The sequence below is a fragment of the Phyllostomus hastatus genome, unplaced genomic scaffold (genome assembly GCF_019186645.2).
Source record: "Phyllostomus hastatus isolate PE091 unplaced genomic scaffold, TTU_PhHast_1.1 phas_contig_17, whole genome shotgun sequence".
Taxonomy (NCBI): Eukaryota; Metazoa; Chordata; class Mammalia; order Chiroptera; family Phyllostomidae; genus Phyllostomus; species Phyllostomus hastatus.
In genome coordinates this window covers 313,756-335,535 of record NW_025333664.1, presented here as the reverse complement: position 1 = coordinate 335,535, position 21,780 = coordinate 313,756, and the positions used below count along the sequence as shown (strand labels likewise).

The 21,780-nt window shown below is 68.9% G+C and overlaps 1 protein-coding gene across 4 annotated transcripts in view; it reads right to left on the bottom strand.

The window, feature by feature from the left end:
• ZBTB46 (zinc finger and BTB domain containing 46) overlaps positions 1–21,780 on the bottom strand; it is a 33,486-nt gene that overhangs the window by 3,838 nt on the left and 7,868 nt on the right. For 3 of the 4 annotated variants that reach the window (XM_045832785.1, XM_045832784.1, XM_045832786.1), the window contains 3 exons: positions 14,322–15,291; positions 9,502–9,786; positions 2,119–2,294 (listed from right to left, as the gene is read on the bottom strand). In XM_045832785.1, coding sequence (XP_045688741.1) covers positions 2,119–2,294; positions 9,502–9,786; positions 14,322–15,258 — 1,398 coding nt within the window. In that variant the 5' untranslated portion in view covers positions 15,259–15,291. Of the gene's footprint in view, positions 1–448; positions 709–2,118; positions 2,295–9,501; positions 9,787–14,321; positions 15,292–21,780 lie in introns of those variants that run through there. The other variant, XM_045832787.1, reaches the window with a different exon arrangement.

Below are 21,780 nucleotides of genomic sequence, written 5' to 3'. Positions count from 1 at the left end.
AAGTTCTTTTAAAAATAATAATAATTGGGAGCATTCCCAGCGACCAGGCACTGAGCTTAAAAACGCCGCTCGCTACGGCGAATGGCGTGCCACGGACGCGGAGCCCCTCCCAGCCGCCCTGACCCACGAGTCCTGCGCTAGCGGCTCCCGGGGCGGCTCTGCGAGCCGTCTCCTCTGATCCCTAGGAGGGGTATTTGGAGGTCGCCGCTCAGTCTCCCTCTTTCTACCAAATTAGAGGCGCTCTCCTTCGCTCCAGACCATTACTGTGGATTTTCACGCATCCGGGCTTCCGTGGCAAGTGGCTTTCCCAGCCTCTCTCACGCACAACGTGGAAGACCGTCCTGCAGCGGAGCCCGTGCCCCCACAGTCCGGCCCGCGTCCACTCCTGCTTCCGCGGGACTCTTCTTCGGAAACTAACTTGTCGGATGGGGGATGGGGGCGGGAGGGGGGGAGGTGTAACGTGAATTGTAACCACCCCTGTTACAACTTCCCGGCACTTGTTAGTGTGACAGACAAAGAGATGCACTCCTTGCCCCGGCTGGTGTGGCTCAGTGGATTGAGAACAGGCCTGTGAACCAAAGGGTCGCTGGTTCAATTCCCAGTCAGGGCAACGCCTGGGTTGTGGGCCAGGTTCCTGATGGGGGTGGGGTGTGAGAGGCAACCACACATGGATGTTTCTCTCCTCTTTCTCCTTCCCTTCCCCGCTCTCTAAAAGGAAATAAAATATTTTTTAAAGAAGAGATTCACTTCTGTTTGGACAGGAGGTCCCTCCCTCTTCCTCTCTCCCCTAAAACACTGGCTAAAAGGGACACGCAGCTGGAGAGGGGGGTTCCAAAGTCAGGGCGCCACGTGGGCCTCGTGCTCCTGCCCCTACCCACTTGCTCCCCAGGTCCAGTCTGGGCCCGGCTGGGGAGCAGGGAAGGCCACGGCCCACCCGTCGGGTGTCCCCTCTGGGGCACTCGCTGGCTGGGGCTCCTGGGGCGTCTCTCAGCCAGCCGGGCTGGGGCGCCCACTCCTGGAATGTCTCCCCTCCAGCTCTGTGATCTGACCTCAAAGGGTCTCCCCCAGGTGTCCTAGCCCCAAACAAGCACCCCCAGGGGCTGGACGAGCACCAAGGCCGCCCGGCGTGAGGGGCGGGCTGGAAGGTCCGACAGGAGCCCTGACCCACAGGCGGTGGCTCTGCTCACGACGTGGACCAACACCCATGGCAATGCCCTGCCCACTCCAGCGGTCACCCTGCTGTCAGGGGCCCAGCCTGGAGGTCTTGCCTCACCCCCCAGCTGCCACCCTTGTGTCCCTTGGGTGCCCCTCGCCCATACGATGTGGCCCCCGCAGACTGGCCTGGCTGGCTCTGCCCTCCCACGCCTCCTGGCGCACCTGCTCCTGATGGTCAGCGGGTCAGCTATGGGTGTCCAGCCAGGCCTGTGCACCCCACGGATGGCTCTGGAAACCCCAGGGTCCCAAACTAGCGACAACACCCCAATGCCTTCTCCCTACCTCCACTCGGGCCCAGGGCCATCCCCCCCCCGCAAACGGGCCCAGTGCACATGCCGGGGGGACTCACTCAGATTCCGCATGCACCCCCGGTCGGCCCCTCAGCCTGAGCCACCGGGCCTAGCTCATCTCCCCCCACCCCAGAGGCCCCTCACCCTGCCTGCTTTTAGGGAGCTGCCCCCATTCCAAGGATGAGCTTTTCAGGCCCTGGCCACGCAAACCCACCACTCAACGCCCAGCCTGACAGCGGCCGGCTGGGCTCCCGCAGGACGGGAGGGGCCCGTGGCAAGGGTGCAGGGAGCGAGCTGGGGCCCCATGTGACTCCGGGGCAGGGCACAGAGGAAGTGAGGACGTGGCAGGACCCGGGGGGCCAAGGGCAGGGGTCCCGGCAGGGGTGGAAGCGTTGCCCAGGCCCGGTGCCGCCCAGGGCCCGAAGGGAAGAAGGGGAACCCGGGGAGTGATGTGGCCCCCACCTCTGTGCCCAGGCCTGGGGGGCGGAACCAGGGAATGTGGGGTGAGTGGACCCCACTTCAGGGCTGCCTGCGGGGCTCCTCCCCACCCCCGAGCCCCGCCTCCCCGACGACGACCCCTGACCCCCAGCCGCGCGCCCCGCCCGGCGCTCACCAGCGTGTGCCGCTTCATGTGCTCGCGCCGCGTGAACTTCTTCCCGCAGATCTCGCAGGGGTAGGGCCGCTCGCCCGTGTGGGAGCGCATGTGGCGCTTGAGGATGCACTGGTGCATGGCCGAGAAGCTGCAGTAGGGGCACTTGAACTTCTTCCTGATGACCGTGAACTCGTTGACTGGAAGGGAGCACAGGGCGGGTCAGGCTGAAGGCCAGAGGCAGCCGCGCCCACTGCTCAGACCCAGCGGACACCTTCCGTCCGTGTCTGAGACGCGGGGACGCCCACGCCTGCGGCTGAGGCGGGGACGCCGTGTGCACATGTGGGGGGAAGCGCCGGAGGACAGCCCTGAACCTCACAGCCACGGCCACGGCCCCTGCCGCCCAGGCCCAGCGGCCAGCAGCCCCTCCACCTCCGCAGGCCAGGGAGTGGAGGCGGGATCCACCCCGAATGCGCAGCCAGCAGCCTCCGCCCGTGCTGACTTTCCACACTTCAGGTGGCCTCGTGGTGGCGGTTACGGGTTCGGGGTCCCAGGTGTCGGCCCCACTGTGCACTGGGGTGGCCCGCACACCACAGTCACCCCCTCCTGAGCCCGCACGGCGTCCTCCCAGCTCCCCAGATGCCGCCCGGGTCTCTGCCATGGCCAAGGGCAGCCTGGACCCTGCGGTTGCGCGCGGGAGGGGCCCCCGGACAGAGGACACCTGTCCCCAGGCACCTGGAGGCAGCTTCCCGGGGCCTCAGCTGCGTCAGCGCCCAGGGACAGACCGAGGGCCAAGAATGCCGGACCAGTCGGGGGCGGCTGCCGGACAGACACCGCGGGAGTGGGGGCGGCCTCCCTCCCGCTGCACCCTCGGACCTCGTGCAAGTGTCCATGCCCAGCCGGCCCCGGCCACAGTCACAACCACCCCTGGGGGCGCCGAGAGGGAGGCAGATGTGAGGACAAAAGCCACAGAGTCACAGCCCAGGAGGGCAGGGGTGACCAGGGGCTGGGCCCTTCCCGCAGGGGAGCCAGCTGGAGGAATGACCAGCTGGTGTCCGTGAGCTCCACACCCCCAGCCCTGGGCCGCCCACCATGCCACAGAGCCGGGGACCCAGAGGCCCTCCACAGCCGAGCATCTAGGCCATCCAGCAACCAGAGCCCCGGGCTCCCCAGCACGGGACAGCGGGACCGCCGGCCGGGTCTGCCGGGGCCCCACCAGGCACGCACCCCGGAGCTCCCTGCGCCGCGGCCTCCTGCACACCTGGTCGGGCAGCCGGCAGGTGGCTCCACTGCCCTGCCTCACCTTTGAGCTGCTACTGTCACGTGCCTCACTCCCGTCTGTGGGACGGAACCCACCGGAACCCCTGCCGCAAACTGTTTCCGCTCGTCGCCCAGACAGACGCCCCTCCCCGGGGCCCCGGGGCCCGTCATCCGTCTGTGCTTCTGTCTGGGGCACGACCCCCGGCCTCAGGCCGCTGTCCCTGCTTCTGGTCCGCGGCCACGAGTTCCCTCGCTTGTGCTTGTTTGTCCGCGGTGTCTCCCTGCCGCCCGGACGTCCGGAGGACGCTTCTGCTGGGTACGGGCTCCCCGGCTGGCAACTTTGTTGCCGCCCTGCCCCGGCTGGCGCTTCTGCAGCTTCTGCTGGAAGTCGGCCCTCCGTCTGCGGCTCTGGAAGGAGACGTCTCCCCTGGCCGCTTCTGAGACCTTCCCCTTTGTCCTCGGTTTTCCACAGTCTGACCGTAATGTGCCCGGATATTGATCTGTTGTTGTTGATATTGGTGTTCTATTTTGGTTTCCATGCTGCACTGGGCTTATACAGGTTGTCAAAACTCTAGGCTGGCGTCTTTCATCTGCTTGGGGAAATCTGGGCGGTCGTCTCCCCGCCCCCCGCCCCGCCCCTCCGCGGCCCGGGGCTCCGGCCGCACGTGCAGGAAACACCCCAGCGTGTGCACTGCCTCCCTCCCCCATTCCTCACTCTCCTTCCCCCCGAGCCTCCTCGGCGCGCAGTGTGGCCTTCGCCTCGTCTTCCTGTCCACTCACTCGCCCCCTCTCGTGCCGGGACGGCCGGCCGCTGAACCACCGAGGAGCTCTCAACTCCGGATCCTGTGTTCCCAGCCCCGGGATGTTCACCTCGCTGTGCCTGCGAGCGCCCAGCCCCCTCGGAACGCCCCATCTCCCCATGCGCCTGGTCCGCCGTCTCCTCGAGGGTGTGGGTGACGCGAGTCTTCCAGGCCCCTCCGATGAGTGAGTGTGACAGCGTTTGGCTCTGCCGGTTGGCAGACTTCGCCGCTCTCTTGGCGCGCAACCGGCTCCTCTCGGCCCAGCCTGTTTCCGGCTCCAGCGTTCGGGGAACGTGCCCGAGGGAACTCTGGGGGAGCCCCGCACGTCCCCCGCGACCGCCACCTTCCAGCCCCACCGGTGCCGGCGGCTCCCCCGCCCCAGAGCCCGAGTGGGCCAGGGAGGGCCGTTCTGCCCCGAGGGCAAGCCCAGCGCACCCCGGTCCTGGTCGAAGCTGCAGGTTCCCAGAGTTTTCTGTACAACGAAGGAATGTGTTTTCTTTCGCACCCGAGTCACGTGACGCTGCCAGCATGGACCGTGACCAAAACGGAATCCTTGACTCCAAATGCCGGGGAAACGAGTAAACGAACATCCGCCAGGGTGTGGGGAGTCTCCATTAACACACACACGTGCGCACGCGCACACACGCACGTACCCAAGCGTGTGAGGCTGCCCGTCCCCGTTCCGTGAAAGCCAAGGTCAACCCGAGGCAGGTCTGTGGCAGCCAGTGGACCCCAGGGAAGGACCGGCCGACCCTCATTATCTAAACCCTGGGTGTGGAAGGAAGGTCAGTGTTACGTTTTCATAATCAACAAGGACAACTAGACCCTCCTGCAACCAACCCCTGAGCACCGGTGTCTCCGTGAGAAGTCCAGTGGAAACGAGAGACGGGAGGTGAAGCTCAGAGATGGCCCCGCGGAGACCCCGTGTGCCGGGGGACCGTGCACCTCTCCGGGGAACAGTGTTGGGCGTGAGAACAGAATCAAACAGCATTTGTCCTAAAAACGCTCCTTGCACCTGTTCTTGTTTTGCCACCCGGCACAGACCTGCTTCTTCTAGGTGCGATGGGACCTGTTTAACATTTTCTAATTGATTTGGAAATGGAACTGAAGCTCTCAGCCCCGCGGTGCAGAGAGCGGCACCAGAGTTCGGGTCTGTGGGGGGCCAGTTCCCCCAGCGAGCGGGCAGCCGCGGCCGCAGGGCCCGCGGTCAGCACAGAGCTGGCGGGCAGGGCGGCCGTGGAGTCAGCGACCCCTCCGCCCGGGCTCCTCCCGCCACAGCGACCTCACGGTGCCAAGGCCGACCCTGACAACAAGGAAAGGAGAGGAAGTCTCTAGAAGTGCCGTTCAGATGCCAACGGCCGAGCACAGAACCAGGACCTTTCCGAAGGGCGAGGGGCACCCACTGACCCGTCTTTCAGCTCCGGGAGATGCTGGAGCCAGTTGCCTTGGCAACAACATCCTGAGCCTCTCCGAGAACCCCACTTCCCTCCGCCACGGGAACTGGTCTGCTGACGCAGGGGAGGCGCAGGGCCTGCGGGCGGACCACGCCCCGGCGGCCGGGGTCGGGGTAGCCTCTCAGACTGGGGTGGGGGGGGAGGCAGGTCTGGCCCAGAAGCCCAGCCCCTGCCCGCGGGAACACGCACCAGAACCTGGCGCCGGTCACGTGCGTCCCTCCTCCCTCCCTCCCTCCCGCTGGGGGCCGGGAGCCCACCGTGCGGCCACCTGCCCTGCGTGGCCGGCGGCCTGGAGAACCAGCGTCCAGGGAGGGGACGAGAGCGCACAGTCTGGGCGACGCTCGTCCGCGGCTGGTCCTTCACCCTGACAGAGAGACGCGCATGGGGCGGTGGGGGGGAGCGGCGCTGGGCCTCGTCCTCGGATCTTTCCAGAAGGTAACGGGGTCAGAGCCATCGGGCCCCTACCCCTGCGGAGGGCGGAGTGCTTCCCTGCCCAGCTGCTACTGGAGGGCAGCTGCCCGCCGGGTGGGCGCCGAAACGCCTCCGCCTGGCCGCCCGCGGAGGACTCCAGGTGACCGCCTCAAAGACATAAAGGACGCCTGGTCCCAGTCCCTCGGCCAGGGGCCGCTGGGGCCTGCGCCGCAGGCCGGGCTGCGGCAGACGTCTGCTCCCGCACGGAGGCGCTGGTTTCCGTGGGGCGCTGTCCCCTGGGCCTGTGCCGACCTCAGGTAGAGCCGTCGGGGCCACAGGACTCTGGGCGCGCCCGGCGCCGGCCGGTGGAAACCCCGAGGAGGCCTTGCGGCTCCGCTGGGCGCCGACCTGCACCAAGGGGCAGGCGGCCACACGCCGCCGGGGCGCAGCAGAATCGAGAGGCTGTGTGAGCAGAGCAGACTGCGCTGCACCCCGTACTCACCGGGCCCGTCCGGCCACCTGCAGGAGGACCCGTCGGGGGTGTGGAAGGGACGGCTGCGGGTAGCCGCCAGCGAGCGGGCGGGCGAGAGAGGCCCGCGTCCCCCCCACGCCGTCCTGTTAGCGGGGGCCGCGGAGACTGACCCCGGAGTCCGGAGTCCGTGGTCGGCTCTCCTCAAAGGTGCCTCTTCCTCGGGGAGGCGGGCGGGGACCGGCCAGGCCTCCCTCTGTGCGAGACGCGGGCAGCGCGTGTCCGAGGTCCCGAGCCGCCGCCGGTCCGCGCGGACCCAGCTGTGCCGGCCGGCTGCTGGCTGCGGGGCCTGCTGCCCTGGACCCGCCGCGGCCCCTGAGCGGCGAGGGCCGCCTTTCTCTTGGGGAAAGTTCCCCCGAGAAGCGTCTGCATTCCAGGACGACGACCAGTCTGACTTCATGCATGCGAGACCGTCGTCAGCGCAAAGGCTGCCAACGGCGTCCTCCTGAGCGTGGCGGGGCTCGGCGCCCGTACGCCCACCTGTGCGCACAAGGGCAGGACGCGGCCGGCGGGTCCCGGGTCTCAGGTGGGCGTCCGGGCCGAGGGGAGGGCGGAGTGGCTGCTCTGTGACCTCGTCCCCCCGGTGACGCGGGCCGGGGCCAGGCCCCGGGAAGCCAGGAGATGAGTCTCAGCCGGGGGGGGGGACAAGCAGCAGCTGGTGGGGCTTAGAGAGTTCCGGAAGCGCCGTCCTCCACCTCCCAGTGGTGAGCGGGGCGCCACGTGGGACGAAGCCTGGGTCCCGCCGCCCCCGAGCACCGCCGGTCCGGGGCGGGGTCTCCCTCCCAGGGGCCGTAGCCCAGAAAGTCAAAACAAGTCGTGAAGACGCAGAGCCCGTGCCCCCGGCCCTGAGAAAGGGTCTGAGATGCGGGTCCCGGTGTCCGGTGTCCGGCCGGCCCCTTCTCCAGAAGCGGGCTCCACCCCATCCGGGGACGGCTCCTGGCCCCCTTTTTAAAAGCCGGGACACGGCCCTCACGCCGTGGCCTGCATGAGGTCTGCTGCGGCAGCCTCCAGACACAGCGCCTCGTCCCAGAGCCGGCAGACGGGCACGCGGCCGCCCTGCTGGGCCGAAGGCGGTGAACCTGGCGTTTGGGGGCTTGAGGACCCCTCCTCGGCCCTGTCGGGACGTGGCAAAGCCCACGCTGGGGGCAAAGGCTGCCAGACACGGAGACGGTAGAAAAAGCCACAAATCACCCCCGTGCGTCACTCTTGGTGTCGAGAACAGACCGGCCACGTGGGGGCAGCACAGACCGCTGTCACCGTCCCAAGTGCGGACCGGCCCCCTCGGAGCAGCTGGGAGGAGACGGGACCTGGGGGGGTGGGGGCGGGGAGGGGGGCGGGGGGCAGAAGCTGAGGAGTGCGGACAGCAGAGCGTGCCCGAGGCCCCGGCCTCTCCACAGCCAAACATGCCCGGTGGCTTCCCAACCTGCCCTTTGTCACCCACAAAATGTGTCCATTGTCCCGTCGGCTGCATGTCCAGCTGCCGGCCCCGCAGACGGTCGATTCCAGACGCCCAGATGCCTTAGGGCCGTCTCCTGTAACAGTCCCAGGCTCCGCACAAATCGGAGGGGGCGGGACGGACACGCGGGGGGTTGATCCCAGTGCCTGGCTTAGGTGCTGGCCGTGTCGCAAACACTGTTCTGTTTTAAACTCGCAGTAAGTGGGCAAGACACGCTACGCCCATTTCTCAGACGCAGAAAACGAGGCTGGGCATGGTTTTGAAGGCACGCCCGAACCCGCGCCCAGCAGCCCTGGTCTGACCCGCAGCCAAGCCCCAGCCCCCGACCCTGCGTCCGGCCGGGCAGTCGCTCTCGATTCAGCAAAGTAAGGGGACGCCATGTTGGTTTTAGCCTTTCTCAGCCGTGGCAGCTCCCATCACCCCAGCACAGAACCGTGGTGAACACCTCAGAGATCGTGACAACTAAGTTACAAAGATACCGGTTTTCAGAGTAAAGGTGAACACGAAGACACACGTCCCAGGTCCCCAACACCCAGGACACCGGTGGCTCTCCCTTCGCCCCGTGGGGCGGGCCCCCCCCCCGCCCCGCACACCCCCTGCCCCTCAGGCCCCTGCACACAACACACTCAGGCCAGGGGCCGCTGGGCCGGGCGCCTCGCACCCTCTCCACACTCGGCTCCTCCCCTCTGTGGTGTGTCCCATCCCCCTGCAGGGCAAGGGGGCCCCTGCTGGCTCCCACCCCACTGGCCACCACCCAGACTCCAGGCGTCTCTTCTCCCTGGTGACCGCTCCTTGCCACCCGTGCCCCCACGACGGCTCCTCAGGGCACCCGTGACGTGGGCGGCGGCCTGCTCACAGGCGGGCACGCGGTGGGCTCGTGCGTGGGGACCCGGACGAGCCACCGCCCTGTGTGTGTCGGGAGGGCGCCCCGGGCCCCAGCCAGTCAGCCGCTCGGAGCCACTGGAATTTGGTGACGCAAATGCGGGAGGCCCTGATGGCGCCAACGCGGCATCCAACCCCTTGGTCCGGGTCCCGGAGCAACCGGCACCGTCTCGAGCAGACAAAGCCGGGGCATGCGCCCTGGTTCCAGCCGCCTCCCAACTCTCCCCACGAGGAAGGGGTCTCAGTGCAGAGGCGGGGCCGGGGGGGTGCCGGGCAGGTGCCCACAGAGGGCGCCCCGAGTCCCGTCCCCTTGGCCCACGGTCCTGACTCAGGCAGGCGCCCCGTCCCGGCCGGGCCCTGACCCCGGACACTAACCCTGGGCACCTCTGAGCTCCAGCAGCCATGCGGCCTCGACTGTCAGTAGGAAACAGCTGCCCCCCACCCCTCGCCCTGAGGACCACACCGCCTCCCCGACAGGCCTCGGGGGGCTGAGGCGCCGCCGAGACCCACAGCCAACGGCCGGAGCCACGCCCGGCATGGGGCCCGCCTCCCGCTCTGCCCCCTGCTCCTCCCCCGCTCAGAACCAGGGCGGGGCGGCCGCGGGCCGGCACTTACGGGACAGGGAGTGGGCGCCCTTGGGCAGGTACTCCAGCAGCAGGGAGCTGTCGTCCCCCAGCACGTCCGCCTTGAGCGACAGCAGGCTGTTCTTGCTCATGAGCGCCGCTCGCAGGTTGGCCACCGCGGTGGCCTGCTGCAGGGCCTCCTCCTTGTCCGGGGTGAGCGGCGGGCCCAGGTAGCTGGCTTCGGCCCCCAGGAGGCCCTCGTCCCCCGGGCCGTAGAGGTCGGCCCTCTCCCCTCGGCTGTCAGAGCTGCCGGCCTCGGTGACGGTCAAGTCCGAATCTGGGGGGGGAAGCAGACGGGCGGGTCACTTCGAGGCTCTCCGGGCGGGGAAGGGGCGAGCGAGGGCGGTGAGCCTCCGGACCGCCCGCTGCCTGGAAGGTCCCCCCACCCTGTGCCCAAGGTCAAAGACACAGCCCCGGACCTGGGGGAGTCCCGGCCAAGGCCTCAGGCGGGGGCCCTGCCCCCAGGCGCGCAGCCCAGGCTGTGGCGAGTCTGCCGCCTCCGGGACACCGCGCAGCCCCCCAGGGAACACCCACCGCCGGCCTCAGCGACCTCGAGAGGACGCAGAGCAGGGCCCTGCAGCCCGGGGTGTGGTCACAAGGCTCATGGGAACATCCCGGCGTCTGCCGACCCCCTGCCATGAAACAAGCCCACCTGCAGCTGCGTGGCCAGAGCCCTGGCGTCCCCCCGCCGGGCACCCAGGTCACGGGCACGTCCCGCAGGCCGGGAGGAACACTGATCGCCGCCTCCTAAGGTAAGTAAGGATGACGCGGCTCAGACGAAACCTCGGAGCAACCGGTCCTCCCTGAAGGCTCGGGATTCGCAGGGTGACAGACGAGCGCCGCAGGGCCCCGGCTGCCCCCTGACATCAGGGAGGCACGGTCACCACCCCGAGGGGCGCCCCCCCCACCGGGCGCTTCTCGCTGCCAACGAGAACGCAGAGCGAAGGCGTCCAGAGGAGGAGCGTCTGAGGCCTGCCCACCGGAGGGGGCAGGGGCGCCGGCGGGCTGGGCCCGGGGCAGCGTGCAGACGGCCCAGTGACCTGGGCGGCGCCAGGGCCCCCGCCCCGGGTCGCAGCCTGCGTCCAGAAAGAGGAATTGGAGGCAGCGGCGTGGAAAACGAAGCTCTGCAGGCAGAACAGGAAGTTGCAGGCAGTACCCACATCGCGGCCGGTCCGCGCGCAGAGTTCGACCTTCCGTGCAAACCGCGCAGGGGCCGGCACTGGGCCGCCATCCGGCAGCAGCTGAGACCGTCGGGAACCCTCGGGGACTGTGAGCGGTGCGGCCCACACGTGCCCACACGTGCCCACACGTGCTCACATGCACCCCCGCTCAGGGAGCCCGCGCGGCCCCGCGGCCCTCCCGCCTGCCCGGCTCCGGACACGCTGTCCCGTCCAGGACTTTCTGGCGCTGGGAAACTGATGTGCTGCCCCTAGACCCTCAGCCGCAGCGCCTCCCCCCGCCCCTGGCGCCCGGCGTCCCACTCCCTGCCTCTGCGACCTCGGCTCCTTTCGGGGCCTCCTCTGGGCCGAACCACACGTCCTTGTCCCTTTGTGTCACTGAGCATCACGACCTCGGGGGTCATCCATGCTTGGGTTTCAGAACCGCCTTCCTCTGAACCGCTACATAGTGTCCTGCTGTTTTGGCTTGTTTTTAAGATTTTATTTATTTATTTATTTATTTAGAGAGAGAGAGAGAGGGAGGGGAAAAGAGAGGGAGAGAAACATCCTTGTGTGGTTGCCTCTCACACGCCCCCTACTGGGGACCTGGCCCAAAGCCCAGGCACGTGCCCTGACTGGGAATCGAACCGGTGACGCTTTGGTTTGCAGGCCGGCGCTCAGTCCACTGAGCCGCACCAGCCGGGGCCGCTCTGTGTTATTTCTTACAACTGACTATTAACGTAGTCCTGGCTGGACTGCTCAGTGGGTTAGAGCATCGTCCCAGTACACCAAGGTTTCAGGTTCAATTGCCGGTCAGGGCAGATACAAGAATCAACTGGTGAATCCTTAATAAGTCACAACAAATCCATCTCTCTCTGTCTCCCTTCCTCTCTCTAAATTCAATAAATTAAAAAAATTTAAAAATGCACACAGCGGATTATTAATCCATAATCGTCTCAAAATGATGCTCTTTTGCTCGTAGTTCTCAAGTTGGCTGCTCTGGCGATGGTCCCGGAGGGGCCCGTGGGGTGGGGGCGGCGCTGGCCGCAGGGCAGGAGGGACCGTCCCTGGCGGTGGAAACGGTCTCCCTTCTGACCCCAGGGGTGAGACGAGTGTCGAACACCCGAACTCCCCCTGGTGGCCTCACTCACAGGGACAGACGAGGGGCAGTGAGGCTGGGGATGCGGGGCAGCGAGCCGGAGTGCCCGCGGTCACGGGACGGGGGCGGCGGCCACTCCGGGGAGAGTCTGGCCCGGACGCTCCGCTCCCAGGAGTTCGCGTGGAGAAAGGAAAACTCGAACAGACCGGCCAGCGGCGTCCACGGGAGCTGAAGCCAGGTCAGGATGGCCGGCCCTGGCCGGGGCGCCCCGTCTGGGGACCAGAGGCCGGACCAACAAACGCCAGGGTGTGTTCAGTCGGCGGAACAGGCACCACGACCCGCAGGGTGCGCGCCGTGGACCGCACCGCCCCGCCTGCTGGCAGGCGCCCCTCCGCACGTGGAGTCCCAGGTGGGGTGCGGCTGGACGCAGGGAGGACGGGGGGACACGCAGGCCGGACACGAGGTCTGCCCGCCCCTGCCCCCGGCCACCACGGTGGGCACACGTCCCCGCACGGCCCGACCTGTCACACCAGTGAGAGGCCACGGCTGGACGTGGTTCCCGTGGGCGTGGTTCCCGGGAAGCTGCCAGGGGAGGGTGCACTCGCGTTTCACTCGAGAGAAAGCACTGCAAACGCTGACGGGCCCCAGGGTCACCGCGGCGGAGGCGGGACACCCAGGGGTCAGAGCGGGCAGGCGGCCTGCAGGAGCGGACGCCAGATCCCTGTCCGGCACCCCAAACCACGTGCGGTGACCCCGAGACACGTCCCTGTTGGGAAAGGGCGCCCCCGCCCATCAGCGGGCTGGGCTGGAACGCCCTGCTCTCCGAGACGCAGTAAGCCCTGGATAAAAGCGAAGCGACCTGCACCGGGGAGCCCACCTCAGGCTCCCGGACCCCGGGGCGGAGGGGCGCAGGGGCGCTGGGTGGGCGGCGGGAGCGGGCAGACCGCCCCACGCGAGCTCACAGCTGCGCGCCCTTGTCTTAGCAACTCGGAGCCCCCGAGCGGGAGCGGCTGACGGTTGCCCGGGAAACCGAGGGATTTCAGAGTGCGAGGCAGAGCTCACTTGTTGGAGTCTAAAAACACCTTCTGCTCGGCGGGGGCATTCAGACCCGCAGGCCCACGGCTGGGGAAGGCCGCTGCCTCTCGGCGTGTCCGTGGACTCGCCCGTCTCAAGGCCCCCAGCGTCGCCGCCCACGGGTGACGGGCCACCAGGGCGGAGGAGCGGGCACTCTGCGCTGACCGCCCCGGCCGCCTCGGCCCGGGGCCTCTGTCCTGGTCTCTCACCACGGAGCGCCGCGGGCCAGGCTCTCGTCAGAGCCGGCGGACGACTCTAACCAGAGTCAGGAGCCGACGGGGACACCGCTGTCCCTCTCCCGGCCGACAGCTAGCAGGGGGACAGGGGGCTTTTCCATCCGCTCAGACACCCCGGCTTCCTCTGACCCAGTGCAGTCCAGCTCCCGCGGCTCCGGGGGGCAGCCTCCTGGGGACAGCTGCCAGGTCGGCAGTCGTACTTGGGAGTCACCCCCGGGGGTGAGTGGTGACTGGCAGCCGGTGGGTGGGGAAGCCGGGGTGCTGAGGAGGTCTCGGGATCCCCGGGCAGTCTCCCCGCCCGCCCGGCTAAGGGACCCTGGCCAGCCATGAACACACACACACACACACACACACACACACACACAGGAACCGTGGGACACAGGAGCAGCGAAGACTCCTCCCCACCACAGTGTCTCCCGGGTTCTGCTGTTCGGTGGATCCAGAGTTGCAGTCAGGGGATAGAGGGAAACTCTGGGAGATGAGTTAGAGATGCCCCCCCACGGTACACTTGGGAATGGTTCCGGGGCAGAGTGGACGGTGTGTGTATTTCACGACAGCAGCAAAAGCCACGGCGCAGGGGGCCGGGCGCGCCCTTCCCGGTGAGGAGAGCAGGAACAGGGCTCCCCAGGGACCCCGGGAAGCCTTCCCGGCAGGGCAGCGGGTGCCCCACCAGCATGCAGCATGCTTCGTACTTGTGACATTTTCCAGGGTTCAGCGCCCCACAGTTTGCTGCCTTCTGTCCACTTCCGTCCACTCACTCGCTGACTTCCTACCTTCTCTCTGGACAGGGTCCTCCACGCAGACCACTCCCTGAGAGGCCTCTGTCCTGGCCCGGACCGATGCCGGGTGGTCCCTGAGCCCTACCCACAGCCCCAGACGCCCCAGGGTGCTTGTTCGCCCGTCTGCCCCCGAGAAAAGCTCAATGTGACTGTCACCACCTCCAGAAAGAGTCCTGGACGGTGAGTGAACATTGACTTCTTCCCAGTTTACTCCCCGGAGATGGATACAAAGTATCGGATGGTGCAAAGTATCAGACAGAGGGTGAGAACCAGGGACACAGGAAGCCCAGGGCCCCGCACGGTGTGGTGAGCCCAGAGGCCACGAGAAAAGCACACGAGGGAAGGCCACCAGCGTGAGCCCGGCAGCGGGTCGCTCTGTCTACGCCGCGCCGTGTGCCGCCACGGCCCCCCCACCCCCACCCCCCGAGCAGCACCGGGGCCCCGCCCGGACCAGAGGAAAGGCTTACTTGAGTCTCGGATGTTGAACGGCCACCCGGACGTGGGCAGGAAGGACGGCACCGGGGAGCCGGCCCGGCTCTCGTCCTCCACCTGCTGCGTGATGTGCCGGACCGTCTCCTTGTTCTTCCGGTTCTTCCTCCGGCCGGTGGGCTGCCAGCCGTCTGCTCCGGCCTGCTCGGGGAAAGAGTTCTGCGGCGCCCCGTCCCGGGCGGAGGGCGGCTCGCCGCCCCCGTAATGAGGCGGCGAGATCTGCTCCTCCTTGATGCGCAGCGGCCCGTAGCCCCCGTCGCCCGGCCACAGCGCCTGCACGCCCAGGTCGTCGGGGCCCTCGGCCCTGGGCTCCGGGTCCTCCTTGCCGTAGCTGCTGCCCCCCTCGTGGCAGCTGGCGATGGCCGAGTCCCCGGAGGAGTTGGTGGGGCTCGCGCGCCGCGCCAGCCACGGGGAGATGCTCCTCCCGGCCATGACGGCGGAGATGAGGGCGTCGGCGCCGCCGCCCGGGGGGGCGCCCATCTCGAACTCCGCGAGCTCGTCCGAGGCGTCCGGCTTGATGCTGATGTCCAGCGCGGCCTTGATGAAGTCGTGGCAGGCCTGCACGATGTCCGTCATCTGCAGGAAGCTGGCCGCGGACATCACCTCGATGACGTTCCGGCTGGTGAGCGCCAGGTGGGCCGAGTACATGAAGTCGATGATGGCCTTGAAGCCCTGGGCCGTGACGATGTCCAGGTGCGTGACGGTGGCCGGCTCGGACGTCTTCTGCACCTGGCAGTACAGCGTCTTGAAGTAGCGGCTGCTGCCCAGCAGCACGTTCTTGTGGGCCTTGAAGACCTTGCCCTCGACCACCACACACACGTCGCACAGCACGCCGTGCTGCCGCTGCTGGTCCAGCTCCCGCAGCAGGTGCCGGTAGTGGGACGCGATCTCCATGTCTTCCTTCCGGTTGTTCATGGGGACGCCGGGGTGCCGCCGCTCCTACAGACTCTGCGGGGACAGGAAGGGACAGTCACCCACTCGCGGCCGACACGGCGCGCCCGGCGGTCGGGCGGCGTGCCCGGGAGGAAGGCGGCCCGTCCGCGGCGCAGGGCGCGCGGCCCCCGGGGGCCCAGCCGCCACCGCGATCGGGACGGGGAGGGTGGCTCTGGCGCGAGGCTCGGGCCCGGGTTTCTGGACAGAAGCCCACACCCACCACGCAGTCGCCGAGCACACGGCAAACATCCCGGGAGCAGGGAAGACGCCCGTCAGCAGCCGAAGCGAAGTGCTCACCCGAACGGAAGACCCAGGGAGCTGACCCGAGTCCTCGCCCCGCACCCCCGAAGGGGCGCCCTTACAGACGAGCGGACAGAAAAGGAGGGTTTCCCACAGAAAGCCCGCGAGCGGCAGGGTGCGAGCCGCCGTCCGCGCCGGCCAAACCTCCCGCCGGCAGCCCGGCGCCAGAACGGACCGGCGCCCCCAGGTCGCACCGGTGAAGCCATGCGGCCGCGGAAGCTCCCCCCGACCTGGTGCCCCTCCCACCGCGCAGTCCCAGCCCGTGGGCTGGTGCTCTCGCCGCCCGGCTGGCCTCCGTTTCCCGGGCGCGAGGAGGCGCCGCGGACAAGTGGCTCGGACAACAGGACTCAGGGCTGGGCTCTGGCATCGCCTGGAGGCCCGGACCCCAGACCCAGGTGTCGGCAGGGTCCGTGCCGCGGACGACTCGGAGGGAAGACGCATCCCAGACTCTCCAGCTCCTGCCGGCGGCCGGCGGCCCTCGCGGGTCCTCGGCTCGCAGACACCCCCCATCCCCGCCCGTCCCACCGTCCCCTCGGCCGGTCGGGCAGGGTCAGGTCAGGGTCCACCCGCTCCGGCGTGGCCGCCCCTGAGCACGTCACGGTTTCTGCCTGCGTGACCACAGAGCCCAGGCCTCGGGCTCCGCGCCCAGAGGGGGGAAGCGCGGGTTTCGTGATCCGATTCCCTCTATGAGTCAGTCCCTGCGCGCCAGTCAGACAGACCCTCGAGAACCAGGAAGGTCGCCGAGAGGCGGAGAGGGCTCCGTGCCGCCTCTTCCGAGACGACCTCACGGGGCTCGCGCCTCGAGCCACGTCCGCTGCCCTGGCACGATCCGAGACAGGCTGCCTGCCGCTCCGCTGGGCGCCTCAGAGCCGGCCTGCGCTCCACGAAGGGGCTCTGCGGCAGGACGACGACGACGCCACGTTCGGGGCCGGGGAGGCGCCGCTCCAACGCCGATAAGACAAGGAGTTTGAACCGACGGTGCCCCGAGGGGCCACATCTGCGGGGGAAGGGCGGCAGCCACACTCGCGTTTCCGGGGGAGCTCTCTCGGCACCGGGGAGCCGTCCTCAGGGTCCAGCCCGCCCGGCCACCGTGGGACAGGGGCTGCCCGTGGCTGTTCGGCAGCGGTGACCGCCAGGGGCCCTAAAGATGGAAGCGCCCTGGCCAGCAAAGCTGGTCAGGTCATACAGCCACCAGCGAGTGAGCGTTCTCGTGAGACCGCAGTGAGCTCACGGCGCGAGGGCAAGGAAGCAGAGCACCGGCCCTGCCTGGTGGGGGCCACTGGATGCTAGAGGCACACCTGGCCGCAGGGCGCACACCTGGCCGCAGGGCGCACACCTGTCCAGGGGGGCGCACACCTGGCCGCAGGGCGCACACCTGGCTGGGGGGCACACACCAGGCCACAGGGCACACACCTGTCCGGGGGACGCGCACCTACAGACACACACTTGTTCACAAGGTGCACATTGGTTCACGGGAACACCTGTGGGCTCACACCTGGGGACAGACGCCCTGACCATCGTCTGCTGCAGGGAGCGGAGGCCCCTTCAGGCATTTGGAGGGTCCGCGGGGCGCCCCTTGAGCACGGGGCCCCTCAGAGAGGAGCCCTTGGTCTACGGAGGACGCAGATGCCACGTGGCGCAAGGTTAGGCGCTCAGCGCCGGGTGGGACCAGGGGCCAGGGGCACCCGTGGCCGCACGGGCACCTGAGAGGCCCGTGCCCCTCTGCCGCCCCCAACGCCACCTGTGCCCTTCTCTCCTCCGGGGGCTCTGTCTGCTGCGTGCCCACCTCGCATATCTGCAGGGGCCTCCGCTTCAGCCGGAACCGCCGTCAGGTGACGGGAATCCCGGTTCCAGACCCGACCCCAGCTCACGTCGGGCTGAAGGGGGCTCCTGGGGGCCGCGTCCACCGCGGGCGGCCAGGCACACGGCGATGACGCCCGTGACCACAGGGCTGCTGGACGAAGGGTCCCTGCGTAGGCCTGTCCCGTCGGGGGTGGGCCCTGCGCCTGATGCTCTCGGCGCCCCTTCCAGCGGCGAAGCCCGGGTCAGTTGCCGCGTCACCTGCTGCCCGCCGCTCCCTGAGCCTCACCCCGGCAGCAGGGTGGGGCGGTTCTCCCTTCCGTCCCCAGGGCGCTCTGACAGGAAGGCCATTTGTCCCGGTAAAAATGTAGAACCGGCTCTGGCTGGTGTGGTTCAGTGGACTGAGTGCCGGCCTGCGAACCAAAGGGTCGCCAGTTCGACCCCTGTGAGGCGCCGCCCGCTCCGCTGCAGCCCAGCGTCCCCGGGGCAGGAGGGCCACCTGGCGGGGCCGCCAACCACAGACCCCCGAGACAGCAAGCCTGTGTGGGGGTGCGGGAGACCCGGGGCTGGGGGGAGGGGGACGATGACAAGTGACGGTGAGACGGAGCAGGGCCAGCGAGAGACCCTGCGACCAGCCAGGACCTGCGGGGCCCCCCGGTGGCTGGGCCCCAGCCCCCAGGACAGGGACCCGAGTTCAGTGCCTCCAGGGGACACAGGAGACCCCCAGCGCAGCCGCCAGAGGCGTCCCAGGCACCCTCACTCAGGCCCGGGCCCCCGGGAGAGAGGCCTGCGTGCGGCCCCCCGAGGGCCGACCGGGGCGGGGGGGCAGCTCGGTGAACTTCCCGTTTCTCAGCCTCCGCCGGCGGGGAGCCGGCCTGGGGAATTTCTTCGTGTTCTGGGCCGGGAGAGAGAAAGGGGAAGCAGCCACCTCTGCACCCAGGTGCCCGGGCGCCCCCTGCACACACGGCGGCGGGGGGGGGGGGGTCCGGTCTGGACCTTTGGTCTCCGAGCCACGCCTGGTCGTCGTGGGCGTGACCCTCCCGCTGGCCGGTCCGTGACGCACGAGGCCGGCGGAGCACACACGCTCGCCCCACGGGGCAGGTCTGCAAAGGTCAGGTTCCCTGTGGAGCCCGTGGGATGCGGCCCCCCGCCCCGAGGAGGCCTCCGCGCCCCCACCCCACGCCTCGTCTGGGACCCCCGGCCAGGCCCACTTCTCGTGGCCAAACAGGCTCAGTCTCAGAGTCACCGAAACTATAGGACCCTTTTTCCCCCTTTTCCATTAAACCTGCGATGCCGAAACCCCACATTTCAAACTCAAGAACTATTTTTTAAATGCCCCCATTACGTGCTGGTAGAAGGGGAAGAGGCAGAAAAGCCCTGACCCTGGGGCGTGGGCTCGACCAACCGCGGGCGGTGAGGCCGGGCGCCCCCCGCCCCCCGGCGGCTGAGCCGGTGACGTCCTGGCTCTGAGTCACCGGGGGTGTGACGGTCCCCGGCGTGACACCACGGGTGGGCTCGGGTGCCCTGGCCGGCCACAGCCCACGTCACCGGCAGGGGAGGGGTGCAGAGCCACTCGCTGCCGTGGGCCGAGTCGCGTCCCCAGGAGAGACACGTGGAGGTCGGTCCCGGCCGGGCACCGGTCGAGAACGGGACCTCACGTGGAAACGGGGTCTCCACGGATGTGACCGAGGGAACACGAGGTCGCGACCCTGCAGCACGGGCATCCGCAGGGAAGGGGGGGCCTGAGCGCAGACACCCCCTGAGACGGAGGCAGCGGGAGAGAGGCGGCCCGTGACCACCCCCACCCCCGCCAGCAGGCCCGGGAGGGAGCAGCCCGCCCACCCTGGTTTCGGCTTCCGGCTCCCAGAAGGGTGACGAGCCGCATTCCGTGCGGTGCTTTTCACACGTCGACTTCAGAAAAACTGTAACGTGTCCTAGAACGCTCATGGGCTCAGCGAGGCAGAAACGCCACTTCCGGGAGTTCCAGACCTGAGCCCTCCCGTGAGCAGAGATGCTCGCGCCACACCTGCGCCGCTGCCCGCGCGAGAGAAGAGTCTGAACGGGGAGCGAAAGGCAGCGCCACTGAGCGGCTCGGGGTCTCCCCTGGTCCCCCCGGCACTTCGGGGAGACCCTCCCCAGCCACGGAGAAGCCGCGAGGGCGGCTCAGAGGGCCCCGGGGCCGGGGCCGCCGCTCGCTGCAGTCGGCAACCCGTGTCCACGCCAAGCAGCCCGCTGGAGCCAGGGACCGGTCCCTCGCCCTGAAAGGTGGCCGCCCTCGAGACAAGACGCCCCGGTCCCGGCTCGGGCGAGGAGCTGCGTGCGGCACGGGCTGGGCACCCGGCAGCCTCGGGCACCCGGTCTGGTTCACATGGAGCCACACGTCTGCTCCGGGCTCCAGCGGAGCCTTGGCCGCCGGCGTGACGTGTGTCCAACGCCCACCGTCACTTCCGCACGAGGACCGGGCAGGCGGGCAGGGAGTGGGGGCAGAGACCGCCGGAGCTGCGCCACGGCCTCCCGCGGGCAGATCCTGTCTCCACCGCTGGGCCGCTGCCTGCGCCCGTCCACCTCGACCGACAACACAGGCTCAGCGGCGACCGAGTCGTGTGGGGCCCCGGCACCCATGTCCCGCCGGGGGCCCGGGGCAGGGACACGGGGTGGACACGGGGTGGACACTGGAGACCACAGCGGGGCTGACCAGGCTGGAGGTGGGCGCCAGTGTGGGGTCGCCTGGACCCACGAGAACTCAGCCCAGAGGGCCCTCGGGGGCGGGGCCGGGTCTTCCTCTCGGGCAGAGGTCCAGGCTCAGGTCCCGCCTGGATGCCGGGGAGGGCCGGGGGCTGGAGGGCACCCTGTCCCCCCACTGGCCCGTCGTGTGACGTGGAGATGGAGCCGCTCCCCGGGAAAGCCCCCTCTGCAAAGGGCTGGGCTGGGCTCCAGGGAGGCTCAAGAAATGAAACTCCGTGATTCAGAGGAAAGACGGGGACCTGCCAAGACTCGGGGATGCACCGGGGCCGCGGGGCCCCCGAGGGGCTCCCCACGCCCCGCAGGCAGGCGGCCACCGCAGGCTGCCTCGTCCCCGTCCCCGAGCCCGGACGGGGGAGGAGCCCCCGAGGCGGCTGCTGACACGAGGTGGGAGGTCTGGGCTGGGGGCCGGGCGAAGCCCTGGTCGCTCCTGCCATTCCTACGTCGACCCCGTGAAGTGCACGGGATTCCGAGAGAAGGGTCCAGAGGAGGATCCGCGTTCGGAGGCCAGCAAACACCGACGTCAAGTCCCAGAAGCCCCGCCCGGGTGGGGACGCGCACCAGGGGACCCCAGACCGCCCACCCCCCGGCGCGCAGAAGCAGCGGTCAGCGGTCAGCGGGCCACAGGCCGGCTGCATCTCCGGCTCCACCAAGGAAACACCCGAAAACGCTGCTGTGTTCACAGGGGTTCCCAGCGCTGCCGCCGCTCACGACGGGAACATCAGACACACCCAGAGGCCCGACGAGGAGAAAGCAGCCCAAGCGGCAACCCGTCGACCCTGAACATCGCCCAGCTGCGGCAGCGCAGTGCCGCTCACGTCGACGCCGAGGCAGGCGTTCACAGGGAGAAATGGGCAGGAATCAGAGCAGGGGGCAGGGCCCCACCCCCGCTCCCCCCAAAGCGAGTGTCTCAAGTGTCTCGTTCCCGAAACCCCAGGACCGAAGCCGAGGGCACCGAACGCTGGCGTGGGGCAGGGCGGCGCTGCAGGGCGCCCATGCCCACCTCCCGGGTGGGGGGTAGGGGGAGGAGCACTCAGCGTGAACTCGGGACACACAGATGGGTGCCACCTTCGCTCCTACTACAGGCGCGGGGACACCCTAGGGCTCGGGCTCCACTCTCGGGAGCTCTCCTGACGGGACAGCGAGTGTCCCGGGGCTCCTTGGGTCCAAGACCCTCAGGGTCCCCCCGAGGAGGGAACACAGGCCTCTCCTTCCTGCGTCCCCTCCTCCGTGTCCTCTGGGCACAGAGTGGCTGCCAAGGCTCCGGCCCCGAACTGACTTCCAAAGACCAAAGGGAAACTCCTCCAGGGCTTCGGCCGCCCTGAAAGTGTCTCCCAGGAGCCCCTGGGCGGCGGCCACGGCCAGGGCGGCCACCACAGGACGCCCCGCGCTCGGTGCTGCTTCGGGACGACGAGTCTCGGACGCCCCGCTCAGGTCGCAATTCGATGGGCCGAGTGCCCTGTGCCACTAACGCCGGGAGGAGGTTCCCCACGTGTTCGAAGGGGGTGTTTCCACAGCCGCGACGCTTCGTTTTCCTGTGACCCCGCCGGGCCGTTGGGAGAAGAGGCCACAGGTCTCACCGGCTGCCCAGGGGACAGAAAGGGCCCTGGTGTGACCCGGTGGGGCAGGCGGGCACAGGTGCCCAGACAGAGGAGGGGCCCT